Consider the following 18,755-nt stretch of genomic DNA (forward strand, 5'->3'; position numbering starts at 1 on the left):
CTGTTGTTTGGAAGCAGGTCGTGTTGAGAAAAGCAGCTAGTTTTGATGTCGCCACACACATGCGCACGCCGCTGTCTACTTGCGCTGTGGGTGGCTGATAGGAATGTGGCGAACAGATGGATCATAAGATGCATGTTGGGAACCACAACATGCTGATTTACACAAGGGTTAAGGAAAACTTTGCAGGACAGAGACAGGTTTACAAGACTTTTTATTTTTCATTCTGGTTTAGGCAACAGTACAGCCACATATGCCTTAAAGTGACAGCATTAGTGAACAGTAAACACATTTTTACGATAAATTGTCCCAAACGTTTCTGCAATAAACGATAATGTTGTTGTTTTGAGACCATTTTCAAGTACTATGAAGGCAACTTTCAATTCTAATGAATTTGTTTATCTATCATTTACAATAAAATTACTATGTAGTAATATATAATGCAATGCTAGCTACAAGCTAACATAGCCTGTCATGAATGCTAAGGCTAGTTAGAACGGAGAACAATGACGGTAGATAAATTCATTTTATCTACACATAAATTCATTTTATCTACCAACGGTGGTTGTTTCTCTTCCATTAGCACATTTTGCAGCGAGTACTTGATGGTGATTGACAGTGCTAAGCCCCTCCTCTTGACTCTGATTGGTTGTTTTTGGTTCATTTCTTCAAATGACAATAGTAGCTCATGTGAAGGTGAAGATCCATTTTTTCACAGATTATTTGTCTTATTTTAAAATATCATAACATGGTGACGGTTACATATTTTTTTAATAAAAGCTACGTACTGCAGCTTTAACTGTCTTATTTTTCATAGCATAACAGATGCTTTAAAAGTACATATCACACATAAATGCATCCACTATGCAGAAGTGAAGTGTAGTTCTGGCATTAGATCAGAAGATGTTTGCAGCTCTTACTGAACCATAATAACATCAGTAATCCATTATCACTGTTCTGTTCTGCACTGCGTCTGGTGTCTCTCCGTCTCTTAATGTTTCGACTTGGAGTCAATGGAGTCTCTGACTGTATGAATTAAGAAGAACACGCACACACACACACACACACACACACACACACACACACACACCCACACACTACCACCAGTAAATCATCATCATAATCAGGAAGTCTGTGAATGATAGAAAATGTGTAAACATGTTTATAACTTGCACATTTAGCTTTTTTGTTGTTTAATTTAAGATAAAATACAGATTTTTGGACCAGTGAGGCAGAAGATCAGCAGCAGACTGCTGGGATTCAATAACGACTCGCTACACACACATACACACCCCTACATGTTGTAATAAGCAGAGAAAGGTCCTTCATTTAGATACCAGAACCCTCAGAGTGACTGTCTGTCCTGTGCTGGAGAGGATGGATAAGCAGCCATCACCTCATTTGCCTTGCGGGGGAAACCCACGCTGAGGGTTTTTCACAGCCAGACTGCTCCCCGTCACCTCTGGATCATTAATCCAGAACAGGCTCAGCCCTCTGCACACAATGCTTCAACCAAACACTGAATGAAGCCTGCGAAGAATGAGTTTGCCATACAGATTTATTGGTATTTGTATCAGGTTGTCATCTGAATAGCCTGTTGTGAGACTTGAGTTTCTGATTTTTAGCTTTTGTTTTCGGGTTGCTAAGTGTTTGTCTTGAACGAGCTTGTGGACAGTGAGGCAGTTTTCTCGGTTCTCTGAAGGAAGTGACTTTCTTTAACGTTCAGCGGAAGACACAGACGTCTGATGCAGAATTTGTGGTTTGCTACCTTCCTGTGTCAGAGGCTGAGATGTCTGACATGTTGTGTTGTTTTTCCTCCCAGAACATAATCAGGCATTTAGTTTATAGTAACGGGTAACCTGACATATCTTAGTTGGATTACCAGCGAAACCAGCTCCACTACGAGTATGAAATAACTTTGAGGTGACAGATCCTGAGATTCTTGATATTCATATTCATATTATGTTGGTATCTGATAGAATGAAACAAACGAAAGCAAATAAAAATCATCATCACACTGAACTGATGTACTCACTCCTTTTTGATATACTTCCAATTAAAATCCAGTGCAATCAGTTTTCGAAGGTCACATAATTACTAGCTACAGCTTATCTGTGTCTAATTTAATTTCACCAAACATCAGGAATACTGCAACCGTTTAAACTTAAACGACAACCTTTTGTCTTTTGATTATATGCTAACAGCGATTTGGTTTGGTTTGACGACGGACTCCAGAGGGAAACGTTTTAGAAACCCGTTCAAAACGGGTTTAAAAGTGAACCGAAAACATTTAGAAGTCAGTCCAGTTTTTACCTGTTTATTGCTGCACCTCTTCATTTGCCATTTTAAAGCAAAGAGTTGCAAAAATAGTCCACTGGATAAGAAAGTTCGCAAATTTTCACCGCCCCCTACTGGCCTGGCATGCTCACTACATCGTTTACAGTTCTATTTGTTTTTTATCTGCACAGCAGCATGTTAATATGTTGTGTCAATGCAATTATTTCTCAGGTGTTCTTAGAAATGCTGTTTAAACAGGATAGAAAAACACACCAGGCAAGAGTGTTTTGGAGGAGGGATAAGCAAAGTTGACATATAAAACAATATCCTAAAAAACAACAAAGCCTTGTTCAAATCATCATCTAAAACTGAAACGAATGTGGCAAATCTGCACACCTACCAAGTCATTTTAATCAATCAATATGCAAATCTGGCCTCTGGTCCAGTCAAAGTCCAAATCTTAATCCAGTCTCTGGATGGGAAAATTGGTTGACTGATATCTCAAAAGCATAAACCACAAAACATTTCAGATTTGTATTTATAAAAAAAACAACTTTTTTTTTTACAATCCTATCAAACAAAATGAATTTTGTTGCTGTAAAACATAGAATGTGAAAAAGTTTAAGATTTAAATAATTGATTGGTTCTAAAGCCTTACCTAATTTTTATGAAGTCATACAATGATGCTTCAACTTTTCACACTTTCACTTTAGTCAAAACAAAATGGACTCTCATGCACCAATCCTGGAGCTGTTTCTGTTTGGGATTACATTACCATGACGCTGTGTTTTGTAGCATCATTTTCTCGTTTTGATGAGCTTTTGCTCGTCATGATCGTCCCTTAGAGACTGAAGTCACCGTTTACAGTCAGGTGAAATCTAAAGTTGCACTCTTCATGTGGCTGACAAGTCACTGCTGTGACTCAGCAGGGTGCTTTGTCATAACCTGATGGAAACATAAATATCTGAACATTTAGAAATCAAGGAAAGGGTAAAGAAGACTGAGTCTAATATGGTATTTTTGATAACTTTTCATTGACTGGTTAAAAGCACCTGCAGTTGTAAATAATGTACTTGTTTGAGACATTTCAACAGTTTTAGCATCTGTGTTGTTTAAAAAGTGAATTTTCAGCACTGATTGCGTTTATATGATTGGGAAATAACTTTTGTTTTGCCTGTCATCAAAACAAAACATAAAGGCTGTCAGGATTTTGTTAATATATTCCCCATCAATGATATTGTCATTAGTGTCATTAAAGCATTATGCATATTATTTATGAGTGTTTCCTTCTTGACGTGGTTCTCATGCTGAGCTGACATGTCCTGGAAGGCTTGTGTCTGAAATCTGCCTGCTGCCTTAATGCATCCAGTTCTCATCTTGTCTCTTCCCATCTGGACTCACATGGGACCAGTTTAGCCCTGGGGGATTTTTCTACCCCTGCTCAGCTCGGTAAAACCCCAGGGGAAGATGGAGAGTCAGAAACTAAGAGAACAGGAAAACCTAATCAGAGCCAGAAGATCAAAATGATGTCTCAGAAAAGAGTATGAAGTGAAGGTCACTTTGTCATTGTTTACATTAGTACTTGATCAATTTTAGTATTCATAGTTGAAAATTATGCCAATACCTGGTACTGGTTCTCTAAAGCAGCTGACGTGAATGACAGCTGCTCTTCTTTTTTTACAGAAACGCTGCATGTTATTGGCAGATTCACACATGCGCACAACACTGGAGGGCAATAAGATGATTCTTTAACTTGTCATCCATATCGTGTCGCGGTAGAACAACTTAGTGAACAAAATTAAATCTCAAGATGTAGGGATTATTAATTTAGTGCAGCGCGCCACAGCAAAGTGAAAATAAGGCAGAAAAACTGTTGAAAAATAGCTCAGAACCATTCCTATTCTGCCTATTCTTCTTTTTTTTCTTGCTCTCTGTGCTGCACACACAAACCCATTGCCAGAATATCTACGTTAAGGTTGTTACAGTCAAGCTAGCATGAGTGACCTACTTCTCTCTCCCTCTCTATATACATATTTTAATGAAACTTTTTTCCTGCCGTTATCTAGTTGTCATCATGTTGACAATTAATTTAATTTGTACATTACGCATATATCTAAGATTTAGCTCGTTATGTTGACAGTTTAACAGATTAAACCAATGCTAGTCATTGTCTTGCACACGTGATTTTGCCTCTCAACGTCTCTATAACAAACTAAAAGGTAAATATTAAAGTTTTTCAGTTATTTTCTCAATGGTGGCATCAAGTTTTCTGTGCAGGGAAATCTGTATCAGGTTAGAAAGCCAACAAATGAGCTGAAAAGGTTATGCTTTAAAATGTGGTTCTTTTTACTCCTTTAGTTGGGACATTTTGTTCGCTTTTTGGCGGTAAGTAGCTCTTAAAATAGAGAGTACTGGGTATCAAGCAAATGGAGAAATTTACTGTAGAAACCACTATTAAACTAAAGTTCTTTGCTTTTGTTCTGAGTTAATTCTCTGTGCAACCACAAATCATTGCCAGCAAGTGAAACATATGCATAAGCCATTACCCATGGAACTGGCAACCAGACCCAAACCTCATGTTCTAATCTGTGGGTTGTTTACTTCCTCAAATTGTTACCAAGGCTCAAAAATACTCAAACTGTTCTTGAACTGGTACATTCAAACAGCCTCACACACCCAAACTCACTGAAGTATTCACACTCCTTGAACTTTTACACATTTTTTAATGTAATAGAGGAATTAAAAGTAGTGCAAAGTGGGAAAAAATGACACATTTTTACAAACTCTTGCAGTCATTTGTACTTTGGAAGTGTGTTGTTACCATCTGCTGCAGGGCTGGATTTGACTGCTCCATTCTAACACACAATCATGGCTTCGTCTGAACCTTGGGTGTCAAACTCATTTTTGTTTTGGGCCAAATCAAGATCATGAATGCCCTTAAAGGGCCAGCTGTGCCAGAATGTATTGATAAAACTTGTTCATAAAAATATCAATCAATTCATAAAAAGTGATGGCGGGCCAAATTTGGCCCATGGGCCTCGAGTTTGACACATAAACCATTTTATTGTGGCTTTTTCTTTGCATTACTTCAAAAATAATTGAGAAGTAATTTATTCGCGATCGCTTTACTAATTTGGAAGATTCCTATTAACTAATTTCTTGCTTATCTGAACTAATAAGTAGTTTAAAGGCTTGATTGTTTAACCTCTGACCTACATTAGCCTCATATTTTGACTATTAATCGTGTGGACAGCATGCATGATTGCATGTGCAGTAGAGTACAGCACAAGCTGGGCAGCACAGTGCACCACTGTCTGTGGCTGTTGTTGCTGCTAATTTTAGGGATTACATCACCAGCACTAACATGACAACCTTGTTGATCTCCCACTCTATATTCCCTCCTCTGTCTCCTCCCTCTCAGCTGCTTAACCTTTATCCTCCCCGTTTCTTTTTGGGCATCTGCTTGATAATATTTCAGGCTGCGATTAGATTAACTTGAAAACCAGGGAGCAGTTGAAGCTTCAGAACAGAAGCAGATTTAATAGTTGTCAGGAAAAGCTGAGGTGAGCCTCTGTCAAACATAACATGTGTCCTGCAGAAAAACAAAGCCTTTAATCCTCCTGTCTTACCTCCTTTTCACCTTGTGAAATCCCACTGGCAGTTTTTACCCCAGCCCTCTTTTCTCCTCGTCTGAATTTTTTTATCTTCTCATCACTTGCTTGTCTTCTCATTTGTCTGTCTTTGGATAGAAATGGGGATTTTTATCTGTTATGTTCATCACATCAGCTTTTATTTTTTACAGTTTTCTTTTAGGGAAATTGTAATAAAACGACCTATTGCATGCACAGCAGGCTAACGGTGTTGGGTCAATCGAGTTGTTTTTGTTTCTTTTCGTTCGAAGGGTTGACTTTAAGTAGCAGGAAGTCCTGAACTCAATCCCACTGAAACACACCGAAGGAATAAACACAAGGTTATATCATAGTTTCTCCACCGTAAACCCAATCACTGTTAGAGTGGTGAGAAATTATGAATACAGGTGTACCCCAAGGCTCAGTGCTTGGGCCACTTATTTTTAATTTATTTATTAATAATTTTAGGGCATTGCACCAGTTTTAACTCAACTCAGCATGAGCAGCGCTGCGCCCCACACTGACCAACTGCATCTGAACACCTAAAATAAAATTATTTACTTTGGACTCTCTACCGGCTGAAAGAAAATGTTTGTTTTTGCCAAAGCAACTCAAGTGTATTTTTGTTTTATTATGTTTGTAAATTATAAATAGCCGTAAAACGTTATTAGTGCACGCAACACTTGTAGTGAAGAACTTTTTTGATTTTCAACATTGGAAAGCTTCGAATCTATAAATTCAGAATCACAATAACTCAGACCAAATCGACGTGTTCATGGTTTTATTGTGGAGTCACAGAAGAATAAAGACAAAGAGTTAAGAGACTAATATTTTAATTTCAGGTTGTGTATTTTAAGAAGTTATTAGTGCAGAGGGCAATTTAAGGTTAGGTGGTCCATGAGTGTTTGTTAAATGGGATAAGTTTGAGAAACGCTGCTTTAGCTGGATGTATGGTTGCATCAGTGTGTTGCAGAGCAGCAGAGCTGACAGAACTGATTAGATGTGAGCTGCATTTAAAAACTGCCTTTGATCGCATGCTGTAGGCATGGGACAGTAGACTGATTAACCTGGCCTACTGATTCCCAGTAGACATTTGGTCTCAGCAACCTCAGGGTGAAAGACATCCCCAAATATTCACACAACACACCCGACTGTACACACAGGATGCCTTGTGTCTGGCTACGGCACACTGCGCAGCATGTGTGGTTGTCTACCGGCTGTTTCCTGTTGTTTGTTGCCTGTTTAAATTAGTAATATTTTCTAAAAGATCTTTAAATCACAATTCAACCTCCCAGTATGTCCTGTTTATTTTCATATTTGCATAATTGCCTTGCTGCTTTTATTCTCTTATTCCGCCTTTCTCTGCGTTTAAGACATTCACCTGACTTTACCCGACTCGTGTTCACAAACACACGGCTGCAGAGAGAATGTTCCAGGAAGCGTTTCCTGTGTGACGTCTATCCTGCTCGGTGTTTTGCTCACACAGTCCACATCTTTATGTTCAGTTATGCCTAAACGTCCTGAAAGTTCGTGCGAGTTGTGCCGTTTTCAGACGAACCGTCAGAGGCGACTGTCTCTTTAAAAACCGAAACATGTTTGGTTTGTGCTGATTCCTGCACTGCATTTCAAATCTGCAGACCTACAGACTCAGTTTACTTCAGTGACGTTTTTGGAAAAATTTACTTTGAGGTGCATTTTATTTTTTACTTTTACTTGAGTAATTTTATTATGAAGTATTTGTTTTCTTACTCGAGTAAAATTTCTGGATTTTCTACCCACTGAATGAGAAACAAATCAAAATTTAATCAAAAATTCACCAGACACAGACACAGACCAGCAGTTTTTGTTAAAGTTTCATAAGTTTTTTTATTGTAAGAAACTGATTTGGAAACATTTTCTTGTTGTTTTTTGTTACTTATATAAATTATTGTCAATTTTGTCCTTAAGAATATAAAATATTTCCACTTAACTTCATATTTTGGTCCATCTGATGTTATAAATTTTAAAAATTAAATGAGTGATAATTTGATCAGTTAGACTTTTTACCAAATAATTTTTTTCTGTTCTGTATTTGTCCAAACATGTTAAATTGATTCAATAATCAATATTTCAGGTTTCATTTGATTCACTCTGACCTCCTACCTATACATAGTCCTCATGTGATGTCACACTTCCAGGAACTTTGTAGCCGACGGCCATTTTGGTAGGTACAGGAGGTACGGAGTTGCTATGACAACAATAAACAAAGATCCATGAAGCTCCTCCATGTTTTGCGAACTCTTTATGTTCACTAAGTAGTGAACTATATTGTAGTATGAGATCGGATCCCAACAGTAGCCATTTGTTTATGTATCTTTGTCTTGCACGTCGGTCCAGAGTGTCCGTATCCTTTCTTTTTGTTGGTCTTGGTGCTGCGTTTGCCTACCAAGATGGCGCTGATCACTTCCAGTTCAGACTTTTGAAAACTATATATAAACTAAACGTTGAAAATTTATTTCTTAAATGCATCTAAACTGAAAACATGTATTTTGGGGGGGAAATCTGCAGCACAATGTTGATGTTTTCTTATTGAATCACACTAATTTGTTTGTGTGGGTGAAAAGTAAGTAAGTATAATAAAAGTATCAGTGCAATAGGAAGGCCAGATTGGCTTTAAAAGTGTGCTTCTGTGCAGTGTGTTTATTTGTTTCATCTTTTAGTTACCCATTGACTTTATCTCTGGGCTCATTTATTAAGACTGAGGCTTTGAAGCCCAGCAGAGCAGACATGTATGCAAAAAGGAAGAAGGCTGCAGCTAGTGCACACTTACACTTACACACTTCTTCTTTTTAATGCAAGCACAGATATACTGCATGCACTCACTTGACAGACCCCATCCATTAAGCCGAGAGTCTTTAATCCATTCAGTGATCTGTAATTTCATTCATATGAACTGGTGGGGTTTAATGGCTGAGTCTCTGCAGGTCTGTGTGTGTTTGATTCATCCTTTCATCCCAGTAACTATCTGCTCTGTCCACCAGCCTCCCATTTTGGTTTTCTGCCTCTTTCCCTGCGTTCCTCTCCGTCTCTCTTGTGTACATAGCGCTCTCTGAAGGCTCTTCTCCATGTGCTCGCCTCCGATTGGTTGCTGAGGGGAGAGATGATGTCATTCCTACTCGGGAGGTGTATTTCTCCTCGTTGGCACAGAACGCAGAGGAAAGAGATCCTGATTCAGAGCAGATAGCTAAACTGTAAAAATAGTAGCATGGAGCCAGAATGAGATGGTTAAAATAAAATATCAAACAATTTGAGGAAATTATTTCAATCCTGTTTCTGGCGTCTCTTCCTGTTTGGCTAATAATTAGCGTTTCTAATTGACAGACAGCTTCTATTGTCTCTGGTTGGAGATCCTCCCCCCACTCTCTCATCTTTATTGTCCTGGTGTCAGGAGCACAGTGCACTCTGGGTAATGCATGGAGAGCGAGGGAAAAAGGAAAATGGAAACACTTAATGATGCATTTTGTAAAAATAATTATCATTGGAATCAAAGCCTCTTACCAGGGGATAACAGCCAAGTTTCAAGGAATTATAAGTTACTTGGATCACAGTTTGAGTTTATTAAAATCACTTCAGCATACTTAACGAAGGGCAGTGATAAAAATATTGTGATATTTTAACAATTTAATGGAAAAAGAACATTTTACTGTTTGTTTTGATGATGCTTTTTAATTTTCTTAGTTTTTTGTGGGACGTTTTTTGTAGTGTTGCTTTTCTACTAAGAAAATGTAAATAAAAGGTGAAAAACGCTGGTGCAGACGCAAAGCAGCCGGCTGGTGAGTTTTCTAAACCTTCATGGTATAAAAAGGTGATTTTTACCACTTTCACATGTTCTGTTATATAAAAATCACAAATCAAGAAGAACGGCCAAGAAGCTGCTCTTACAAAAATCAGCTCATGTTTTAGAAAGAAAACTCTTGACTCCATGGCAAAATGTAATTAAATTCGAAGTGGATTAAAGATTTTAAGATGCTTCTGATTGTTTATTTTCAGATGAATGTGGTCAAAATGAGCAACAACACCTTTATTAGGGTTTTGTGATTATATTTTTTCTTGATTATGAACTTGAGGATTTCAAAGGGCCGTTAAGCTTGTGTAGAGTTGGATCTATTAACTTATCTAATTTATTATCTTAAAATAAGTTACTTACATTTCTTCCTCATTTTTATCTATTAAAATGTGGGAGCAGATGCAGATTTGTCCTGAAACGTAAAAATAAGTCTCAGGTTGCTTTTTCTTCTTGTTGGATAGACGTCACTGTGATTTTTTTAAAGTTATTTTGTCTTTGTTAGCTTGAGATTTGTCAAGGTTTTTTCTGCGTCTTGTGTTTGCGTGAGTCTTAGATTCTGTTGCAAATCTTCCTGAGCCGTTTGTTCGGCTGCAGAGTCTGTCCTTGTATCTCTGTGGGATTTATCCCCCTCCTCTCCTCCTCCGCCCCTTTCCCTTTCTCGTTTTTTGTAATTTATGCTCACAGAGGGGAGGGGATTGCCTCCATATACTCGGCTTTATGTTACCAGCAGATCAATAAACATGTTCCCTCGCTGTCCTCTCGATCTCCATCTCTTTCTATCTCTCCTTCTCTCATCCACATCTGCTCAGTGGTCAATCCATTTAATGCAGTCCCCGCTTCTGCGCTGCTCTCGCTCGCCTCGTATCAGCCGCCTCCCCTACCCTGTCTCTCTCTTCCCGCCCTCTCCCGCTGCACAGGTGATGTCATTCTTTTTCAGCTGGATTCCCCTCCCTTCCCCTGCCTCTCCTAGCTCCCACTCTCTCCTCCGCTTCCCATTAGCGGCTGACTCTTCTCCGTGCAGCATCCGTCCACGGCGGCTTCTCTCTCCAAGGCTGGGGAGGGGGAGGAGGAACACCGGCGTGAAGTGCGAGCGTTAGCCACTGGATGGTTGGAGCCGGGGGTTTACCTGAGCGGGATCGCTGGGATCTGGCATGGAGCTGCACGCCGCCGCTCACGTTTCCATCGCTGGAGCTTTATAGAGTTGCAAAGAGAGAAAGAAAGGAGTTTGTCATGTGCAGATGATTCACGCCTTGTGGACTTGAACCTTGAGATGAAGTTTTTTCCAGCTTCTTGCCGGATCTTTAGCAGGGCAAAACTGACTTAATAGCCTTTTGATAAAAGTTTGCCAGGCTTAACAAATCTTTGTCTTCTTACTACAACTTTCTTGCTTAAGTAGAAGCTTGCAAACTTTGGTTCTGCCTTGACTTGAACTATCTAATTAATACAGACATCTTTTTTTAAACGCATCTGGACGGTTCTGTTGCAGCAGAAAGCGAGAGAGAGAAAGACTGGCGTCAGCCGTCCCCCTCTTCTCTTACTTATTTATTTTTTTCCTCATCCTTTTGGCGAATAAGAGGGGAAACTTCCCCCTCTCCGGCTCCCTCCCGCTCGTGGAAATGGCTTTCCTGGTCCGTTGCTATGCCAACTGCTTGCAGCCGTGGTCCTCCAAAGTAAGCGATGTCGTAATCCCTTTTCTGGCCCGTTCCTCCGGCGTGTGCGCCGCTGATAGGGGGGATCGGAGATGAAGATCTCAATTAATTAGCATGTTACACGGATAAATGTTGTCTGTTTAGAAATGCATGACTGCTCCGCTTTGCATTTGATTTTGAAACATGTTGAGGGGGGTTTGGTGGGATGAGAGATGCACCAATCAAACTGAAACGTTGGAATTGACCAATTTTTCTGATTGATGATTGACAAATTGGCTCCAAAAAGCAACAGAAATGTTCTTTCTGTGCATTAAATGCAGCAAAAGTAACTATTTTCAGATAAGAATTACTTAGAAATTGGCTGCTACCTTGATTTTATAGCCTGTTGCATGTGACTTTTTCCTCTTTTGTAATGTTGGAATCAGTCAAAGTGGTTCATCTGGAAAACCCTGATTGGTGGATTTCTAAAATAAATCATTTTTAGGAGGGAATGTGCATTAAAAAGCATTTTTCTCAGTATTTGTTTATAAATCTAGTCATTGAGTAGCTGGGATGTTTTGGAAATTTTTTGTCTTTTCCACCAACGTGTCATTATTCTAAGCAGCTGCAGCTGCAACTCTGATTTAAGGGTTTCCAAAAATAATATTCGGAAAGCTCACCGCTCCGTTCCTCCGGCTTTAAATTTGTCTTTTTCCCCTCTTATTAACAGTATAGGGATTTAGTCTATTTAAGCTGTGCAGATGGAGTCGCAGGCCACAGTGGAGCTGTTTGTACGTTTACTCAATCTGAACGCAGATAGCTGCATTGTAGCTGAGTTTATAATTAACAATTCCTTGGCCTAGTTTCAGTTTCTGAAAATAATCTGCCGGCGTTATCCTCTGCTGAACTTCTGATGATGTAAGGAAAGCAGCGGCAGTGATCGAAGCTTTCGTCCTTTTTATTGTTTGCTCTGTTTCGTCATTAAAGCAGCTGATTTATGGGAACGTGAACGCTCCGGTTGTCCTAATAGAATGAGTTTTGCATGGATCTCTGTTTGTCGGTCGCTGAGAGAGCGTCTATCTGGGCGCTGAAAGCCTCAGAGATGTTTGTCTTCAGCGTCTGTGATTCTTCTTCTGGGATCGGGACTAATTAGGTCCCTGGAGATTAAAAAAGGAAGATGTTCAGTCTGAGGTGAAGCATTGTTGTTTGGTGGCTTGTTACCTTTCATTCTTGCAACCCAAATAATGCCTAAGTTGGAGATGTAGTGAGACCCAAACATTGTGCTTTTGAACTGATTGATTATCTATTGGATTCGATCAATTTTGCTAGAAGTTACTGCGATAAACAATAATATTGTTGTAATTCAAGTTATATAATTAATGCAAGAATGAATTCTCAAACATCAATAAACTTTAAATTCCTGTAAATATTGAACAGTGGAGCTGGAAGTGTTAGTTTAAATAACACAATTACGTCATCAGACAGACCAAAATATAAAGTCAGGTGGAAATGTTGGTATTTTAAGGACTAAAATGACAATAAATCATATCAGTAGCACAAAATAATAAAATCAGGGAAAATAAATTGTTTCCATGTCAGTTTCTTTTAATACAAAACTTATGAAACTTCAACAGAAACTGCAGGTTTCTAAGTCTGGTGAATTTTTCGTTAGTTTTTCATTCAGTGGGTAGAAAATTCAGAAATTTTACTCCAGTAATAGTAGAGATACTTCATAATAAAATTACCCAAGTAAAAGTAAAAAGTACAGTAAATTTTATCCAAAACGTTACTGAAGTAAATGTAACTAGTTACTACCCAACTCTGTCATAAAGGTGTTAAATTAAGAAATGGAAACTTTTCCACCTTCAGATGGTTTTCATTCATTCTTCTTCATGTGCTTAAACTGTGCAGGCGGCCATATTTACTTCTTAAAGTTAAAGTTTCAGTTATTTAGAGATTCCAGAGGCTTGGTGCGCCTCTGCCCCGCCAGCCCCGTCCTGCACTGGCGTTAAATCCACCAGCCAAGTGAAGCTCCCCCTACCAACATGCACATGGCCCAATTGACATGCAACACAGACAAACTGATAATGCCAATGTTGTGCATGGATTATTGATTAAAAGGCAAAACCCTGAGAAGTGCTAAAGATGGAGTCATGCCATACTTCTAAACATTGAGCCAAAAACCTAAAAAGAAGGTGTTAAAAACGCTTCTACAAACAAACCCAAAGCAAAACTGGTTTCAGAAGGAGTTTGTTTGGTTCAGGAGACAGGAAGGAGCAGATCAGTGAGGATACAGCTGTGTAAAATAACAACAACTGCAGCCGCAGCAGTAACGGCAGGCTGGCGACATCAGCAACAGGCCCCATTATTGATGCTTAAATAATAGATGGAGATGGAGAGATGGAAAGGTAAAGGAAGGAGTGAACAAGTAGAAAATGGCAGAGTGTCGGCCTGAATACAAATTGGAAAAGATGGGAAGGACGTAAAAGGAAGAAAAGATGGAAAAGTTTAGAAAAATAAATAAAAATTCAACAGTAAATGCAAGTTTGCATTTTTCTACCACCGCAGTTCCAAGTATGAGTCCAAATTTAATGGTTTAATACCAAAAACCAAGGTGTCATTATGAAATGGGACCTAAATTTAAACATTGCAATGGAGTGGCGTCTTAAAAACAGAGTTTCTCCAGTAAATAAACTGGTGAGTCAATGGTGTCTTTATTGGTCTGTATAGAAAAATAAATCAGACGGTGACGACTAGAAACATCCTCACACCATTTCTAATATCTGTTAAACATAATATTTTAATATTTCATTATTCTATAAAGCACTGGCAGAACTAAACCAGGGGAGGAAGAACCTGACCAACTTCACATCAGGACTGAACACATTTTTATCATGTCTCTCCAATTTATTTGTTTTAATGCAACTAAAAATAACTGAGGAATGAGGCTTCATGTCAGAAAACAAACCCAGCTCCACTGGCCTGCATTTTAATTTCTGTCATCTGATGCCAAGTTAATTCTTCAAAAACTTTCCTCAGACATTAGAAATCAGAGCAGCAGAAAATTTATTCTGCCACCAAATACAAACTTACAGACAAAACGTCCAGACATATTAAAGGTTGCAGATCCCAACAGAAATGCAAAATTACAACGTTGAATCAAAATCCACTAGGCTTGTTGATGTAACTGTACATTAGGCTGTTAGGCTGCATGGATTCATTGGGGATTCCTTTAATTACAGCAACATTTTGAAAACAAATTGATTCATCTGAGAAGTCTGAGAAAAAAACCCCAAATATCCAGTGAAATACTTTATTTCCCCAACATGCGTGGAATCGCTCTGCACCAGAATTAAATAGTAACTAGTTACATTTACTCGATTACATTTACTTGAGTAAACTTTTTGAAAAAAATTTACTTGTAGGAGTATTTTATTTTCACTTTTATTTTAGCAATTTTATTATAAAGTATCTCTGCTCTTACTTGCTTGATTGTGTTTCTGATTTAAATGATCAGCAGATGCAGATCCGATACTTTTCTATCTGAATTATTCTGCAGTCCCTTGTATTGACTGGTTCCTCAGAGCTACAGTTTCAGACCCAAACAGTTTATTCTGATTGAGACCTCAACGCCTCACAGCTCATTTTCTATTCACATGATGCTCAGACCAGCAAACACACAACATCAAATAACCTCCAAGTGTTTATCATTTTGTACAAGTAATTAAAGGTTTATTTTTATAGCATCTTCCATTTGGAGCAACTACTAAATACTTACAGTACCTGCTTTTATGCACTTCTCTTTTTTTAGTTTGTTTTCAGGTCATAAATGAGCCGCTTTAGAAATACAGTAACAGATTAAAACAAGCCATGGATGCATTGATAACCAACAAATAGTTTTCTTTATAGAGTTAAGAAAATAAGTTAATAATTACTAACCTCAGGCCAATATATGGCTGAGAATAATATCATAAGGATTTTATATTAGTCGAACATTTTTTGTTTTAAATATCAGATCAATCCAAAACGCTCAAAACACTTCAACCGCACATTATTAAATGCACCGCAACACGCCATCAACACACCGTCCACGCGTCGTCGACACGCTGTCAACACGCCATCAACACGCCATCGACGCGTGTCCATATAGACTTTGAATGTAAACCAGACTCTCCTGACACTCAAATTGTGTTCGGTTTGGGCAAACACGATTTGAGTGTGTACACACTGATGCTGCGGTGTGAACGCAGCATCAGTTGATGCCACTAGCCTAGCTTAGCTAGCTGTGAGAGGCTGAGCAGCTAAAGTCTTTCTCTGCCTACATCCCCCAGAATGCCATGCGTTTCTGGATCAGAGATCAGTGAATATTCTACATATTGAATTTTCAATCATAATAATAATATTATTATTGATAATAATATTATTATTATCAATAATAATATTGATATTATTTATGTGATATATATACTGTTATTGATTTATTGTCCAGCCCTACGTCACCTTATAATATATTTATATTAAAATAGCCAAATTTAACAAGACTGTCAGTCATGTAAAGTATATTTATATAATAGTTTTCTTTGCTTCATGGTTCCCTGATAGCATGAATGAGTTGACTGAATCATTTTCTGTGCTGTGCGGGTTCGACCTTCGTCAGGTGAGGTTTCTGCCCCTCCCTCTTCACGTCGGACTCGGCTGCTTTCCTTCGACCTCGGCCCCACGTACTGGGAGGCAGTGGGACTGACGGGATCCACACCGAGACCGAGCCCAGTGTGGCCTCTGAGCTTAAAAAGACAGCGAGCGCCTGAGCCGCTCAGACAACAACACAAGCAGAGAGATGTGGGATTTTGAACATGAACCACGCAGAGAGCTTTCAGCATGCCAAGGGAGCGCTGGGATATCATATGCACAGGAAGTGGGGGTGATAAGGATCAATATGGATTGCATTTAGCCAGGCCATGCTCCACTCGCCTCCCATAAGTCATAAATTACCATTCAGTCCTAACAATAACAGACACCATTACTAATTTTCTCCTTAAAACATGTGACTCTCTCTCCTCTAGTTTGCTGTTCTCTATTCCTTTAGCTGAGGGTTTATAATCATATATTCAAGGGTTTTGCAGCTCTGTTGAAAGTTGTAAGCTGAAAAATTGTGGCAGGATTTAAATGGCCTCTTAGTTAAAGTTTTTTTGAGAGACATTTGCGAAAGCTGTTCAATAAAACAGGATTGCACTGCTGCAGCTCTATCTGACTCCATTGTTGTGAGCGTGAAGCTGCCATGCTGTTTAGACTGAATAAACTGAACGCACTACACCGATTTTTACATTCTGAAAGCAGTATTTATTCATTTTTTTACTGTAGAGAAGTGCGCTCTTTGTCCAATATGCAAACATTTTATGTTTTTATAGCTGCACTCGTGTAATAAAACTAACAAAAATGACTTTTTTTTACACACTTTTCCTAAACTTATGGAGGTTTTGGGAAAAGATGAATTATCTCACTTCTTTTCCCAATATAAATCTGCAAAATGTTGCTGTGGTACGACTAAATAAAATCCATTAATCAAGTAAAATTGTAAAGTAGCCATCCAAGACTTTACTCAAGTAAGAATCAGTAACTGATCAAATTATCATTTAATATTTATAAATTACATACAAAATGTAAAGTTAAGTGGAAATTTGGTATTTTAAGGACCAAAATGACGATAATTCATAAAACGAACAAAAAATAGCAAGAATTTTTTTTCCAAATAAGTTTCCTTCATTAAAAAACTTTTGAAATTTTAACAGAAACTACAGGTGTGTGTCTGAGCCTGGTGAGTTTTAGTTAAAACATGTCCATAATTTATAAGCTGATCTCTGGATCTTATGTTTATTCTGGATTAGAGAGGTATAAAACTAAATGTTGCTTCCAGTTATTCTGGGTTTAGTTCTACATTTGTAAAGTATAAAGCTAAATGTAGCCTTACTTAGCCTCACTCGCTACGTAACATATGATTCTCCAGCTGCGATAGGCTTGAATAGTAAAAAGATTTTTGCATATTACAATCGTTGTCATAAACCCATTTGTTCTGCTTATGATACTTGAACAGTTTAACTGCTGTAAATCCTCACAGTGGTTAAAATCATGCAAATTGACCAGCACTTAGTGATGCTAGCATATGTTGCGCAAACTCCAGCTACTATCCCCCATCCATCCTTCAAAACACACACGCATACACTCATCCATGTGCTAATAGTCCCACCACTTAGTGCCCCCAGCCCACATTATCTCACTGCTATTGATCCACATCCTCTCGTCAACCAGAGAGCCTTTACTGGATAATTTTCAAGGGCATTTATAAATACAAGATTGGGTGGCTGGGTTGATTTCTCTGCGGCTCTTGGTGAATTGCTGAGTTAAACAAAGAGCAGGGTAGTGAACGTGTTTTGGGCCTTAAGCATTTATAGCAAAGGCTGTTATTATTTTTTGTCAAATTGGAGGCTTTTCCAAAAACTTTTTATTTTAATTTTTTGCCTAATCCAGAAGAAGACGAAGCTCTGAGCGTCTGGTTGAAAAAGTTAATTTCCCCTCCTGACTCTTGTTGTTGTGCCAGAATCACAGTCAGCCTCGTCTGCGCCAAACTATGTTGGCCGACAGAGCAGAAACGCCGTCCAACGCTAACAAAAACTCCCCAGGAGAACCGCAGGGTGGAGCTGGCCCTCCAGCCGCGCCGCGGGTCAGCCTGCGCCGGTGCCAGGGACGCACTGCGTGAGTGTGGCTTGGTTGCGTGGAGAAGCATTGTTGATTGGGCCGCCGGGCAGGAAGCATCTGCTAGCGGAGGGAAGCCTCGAGGTGCTAAGTTTTATGTAACTCTGGGTATTTTTTGTGTAATATTTTATATGTTTGTGTTGGTGTGAAGTGTTTTCCTGTATCCGGGAGACCCGACCGTGGCCCACCTTCCTCTGGGTCCCAGACAGACAATCCAACAGCTTCCTGTAGCACACAGGGGACAAAAGGACAAACCAAAGCCTCGTCAATAAATCAATCAATCAAATTTTATTTGTATAGCAACAAAGTCCAGAGTACTTTACATAATAAAAACACAAAAATCTACAATTTCCAAGTGCCATCATCAAAATCCTCAAAATAATTTCTAACTAGGCGGGTTTTTAGTCTGGATTTCAAGGAACTCAGTGTTTCGGCTGTTTTTCAGTTATTTGGAACTTTGTCCCAGATTTGTGGTGCAAAGAAGCTGAAAGCTGCTTCTTCATGTTTGGACCCGAGAGATCTGGAAGGTTGATCCAACAACAGCAGATCTTTAATAATCTTTAACTGAAGTACTTTAAAGTCTCTTCCCTGATCTCCAGGGAGCCAGTGGAAGGACTTTTGTCCACAAATAACCAAATATCTGATGAA

The 18,755-nt window shown here is 38.8% G+C and overlaps 1 protein-coding gene across 15 annotated transcripts in view; it reads left to right on the forward strand.

Annotated features, from left to right (window-relative positions):
* rapgef6 (Rap guanine nucleotide exchange factor (GEF) 6) overlaps window positions 1-18,755 on the forward strand; it is a 133,030-nt gene that overhangs the window by 49,067 nt on the left and 65,208 nt on the right. The window contains exon 1 of one of the 15 annotated variants that reach the window (XM_028031873.1): window positions 10,746-11,399. The exons of 13 other annotated variants lie outside the window; for them this stretch is intronic. In XM_028031873.1, coding sequence (XP_027887674.1) covers window positions 11,346-11,399 — 54 coding nt within the window. In that variant the 5' untranslated portion in view covers window positions 10,746-11,345. Of the gene's footprint in view, window positions 1-10,745; window positions 11,400-18,755 lie in introns of those variants that run through there. One more of the 15 variants, XM_028031874.1, reaches the window with a different exon arrangement.

The sequence above is a fragment of the Xiphophorus couchianus genome, chromosome 11, assembly GCF_001444195.1.
Source record: "Xiphophorus couchianus chromosome 11, X_couchianus-1.0, whole genome shotgun sequence".
Classification (NCBI taxonomy): domain Eukaryota; kingdom Metazoa; phylum Chordata; class Actinopteri; order Cyprinodontiformes; family Poeciliidae; genus Xiphophorus; species Xiphophorus couchianus.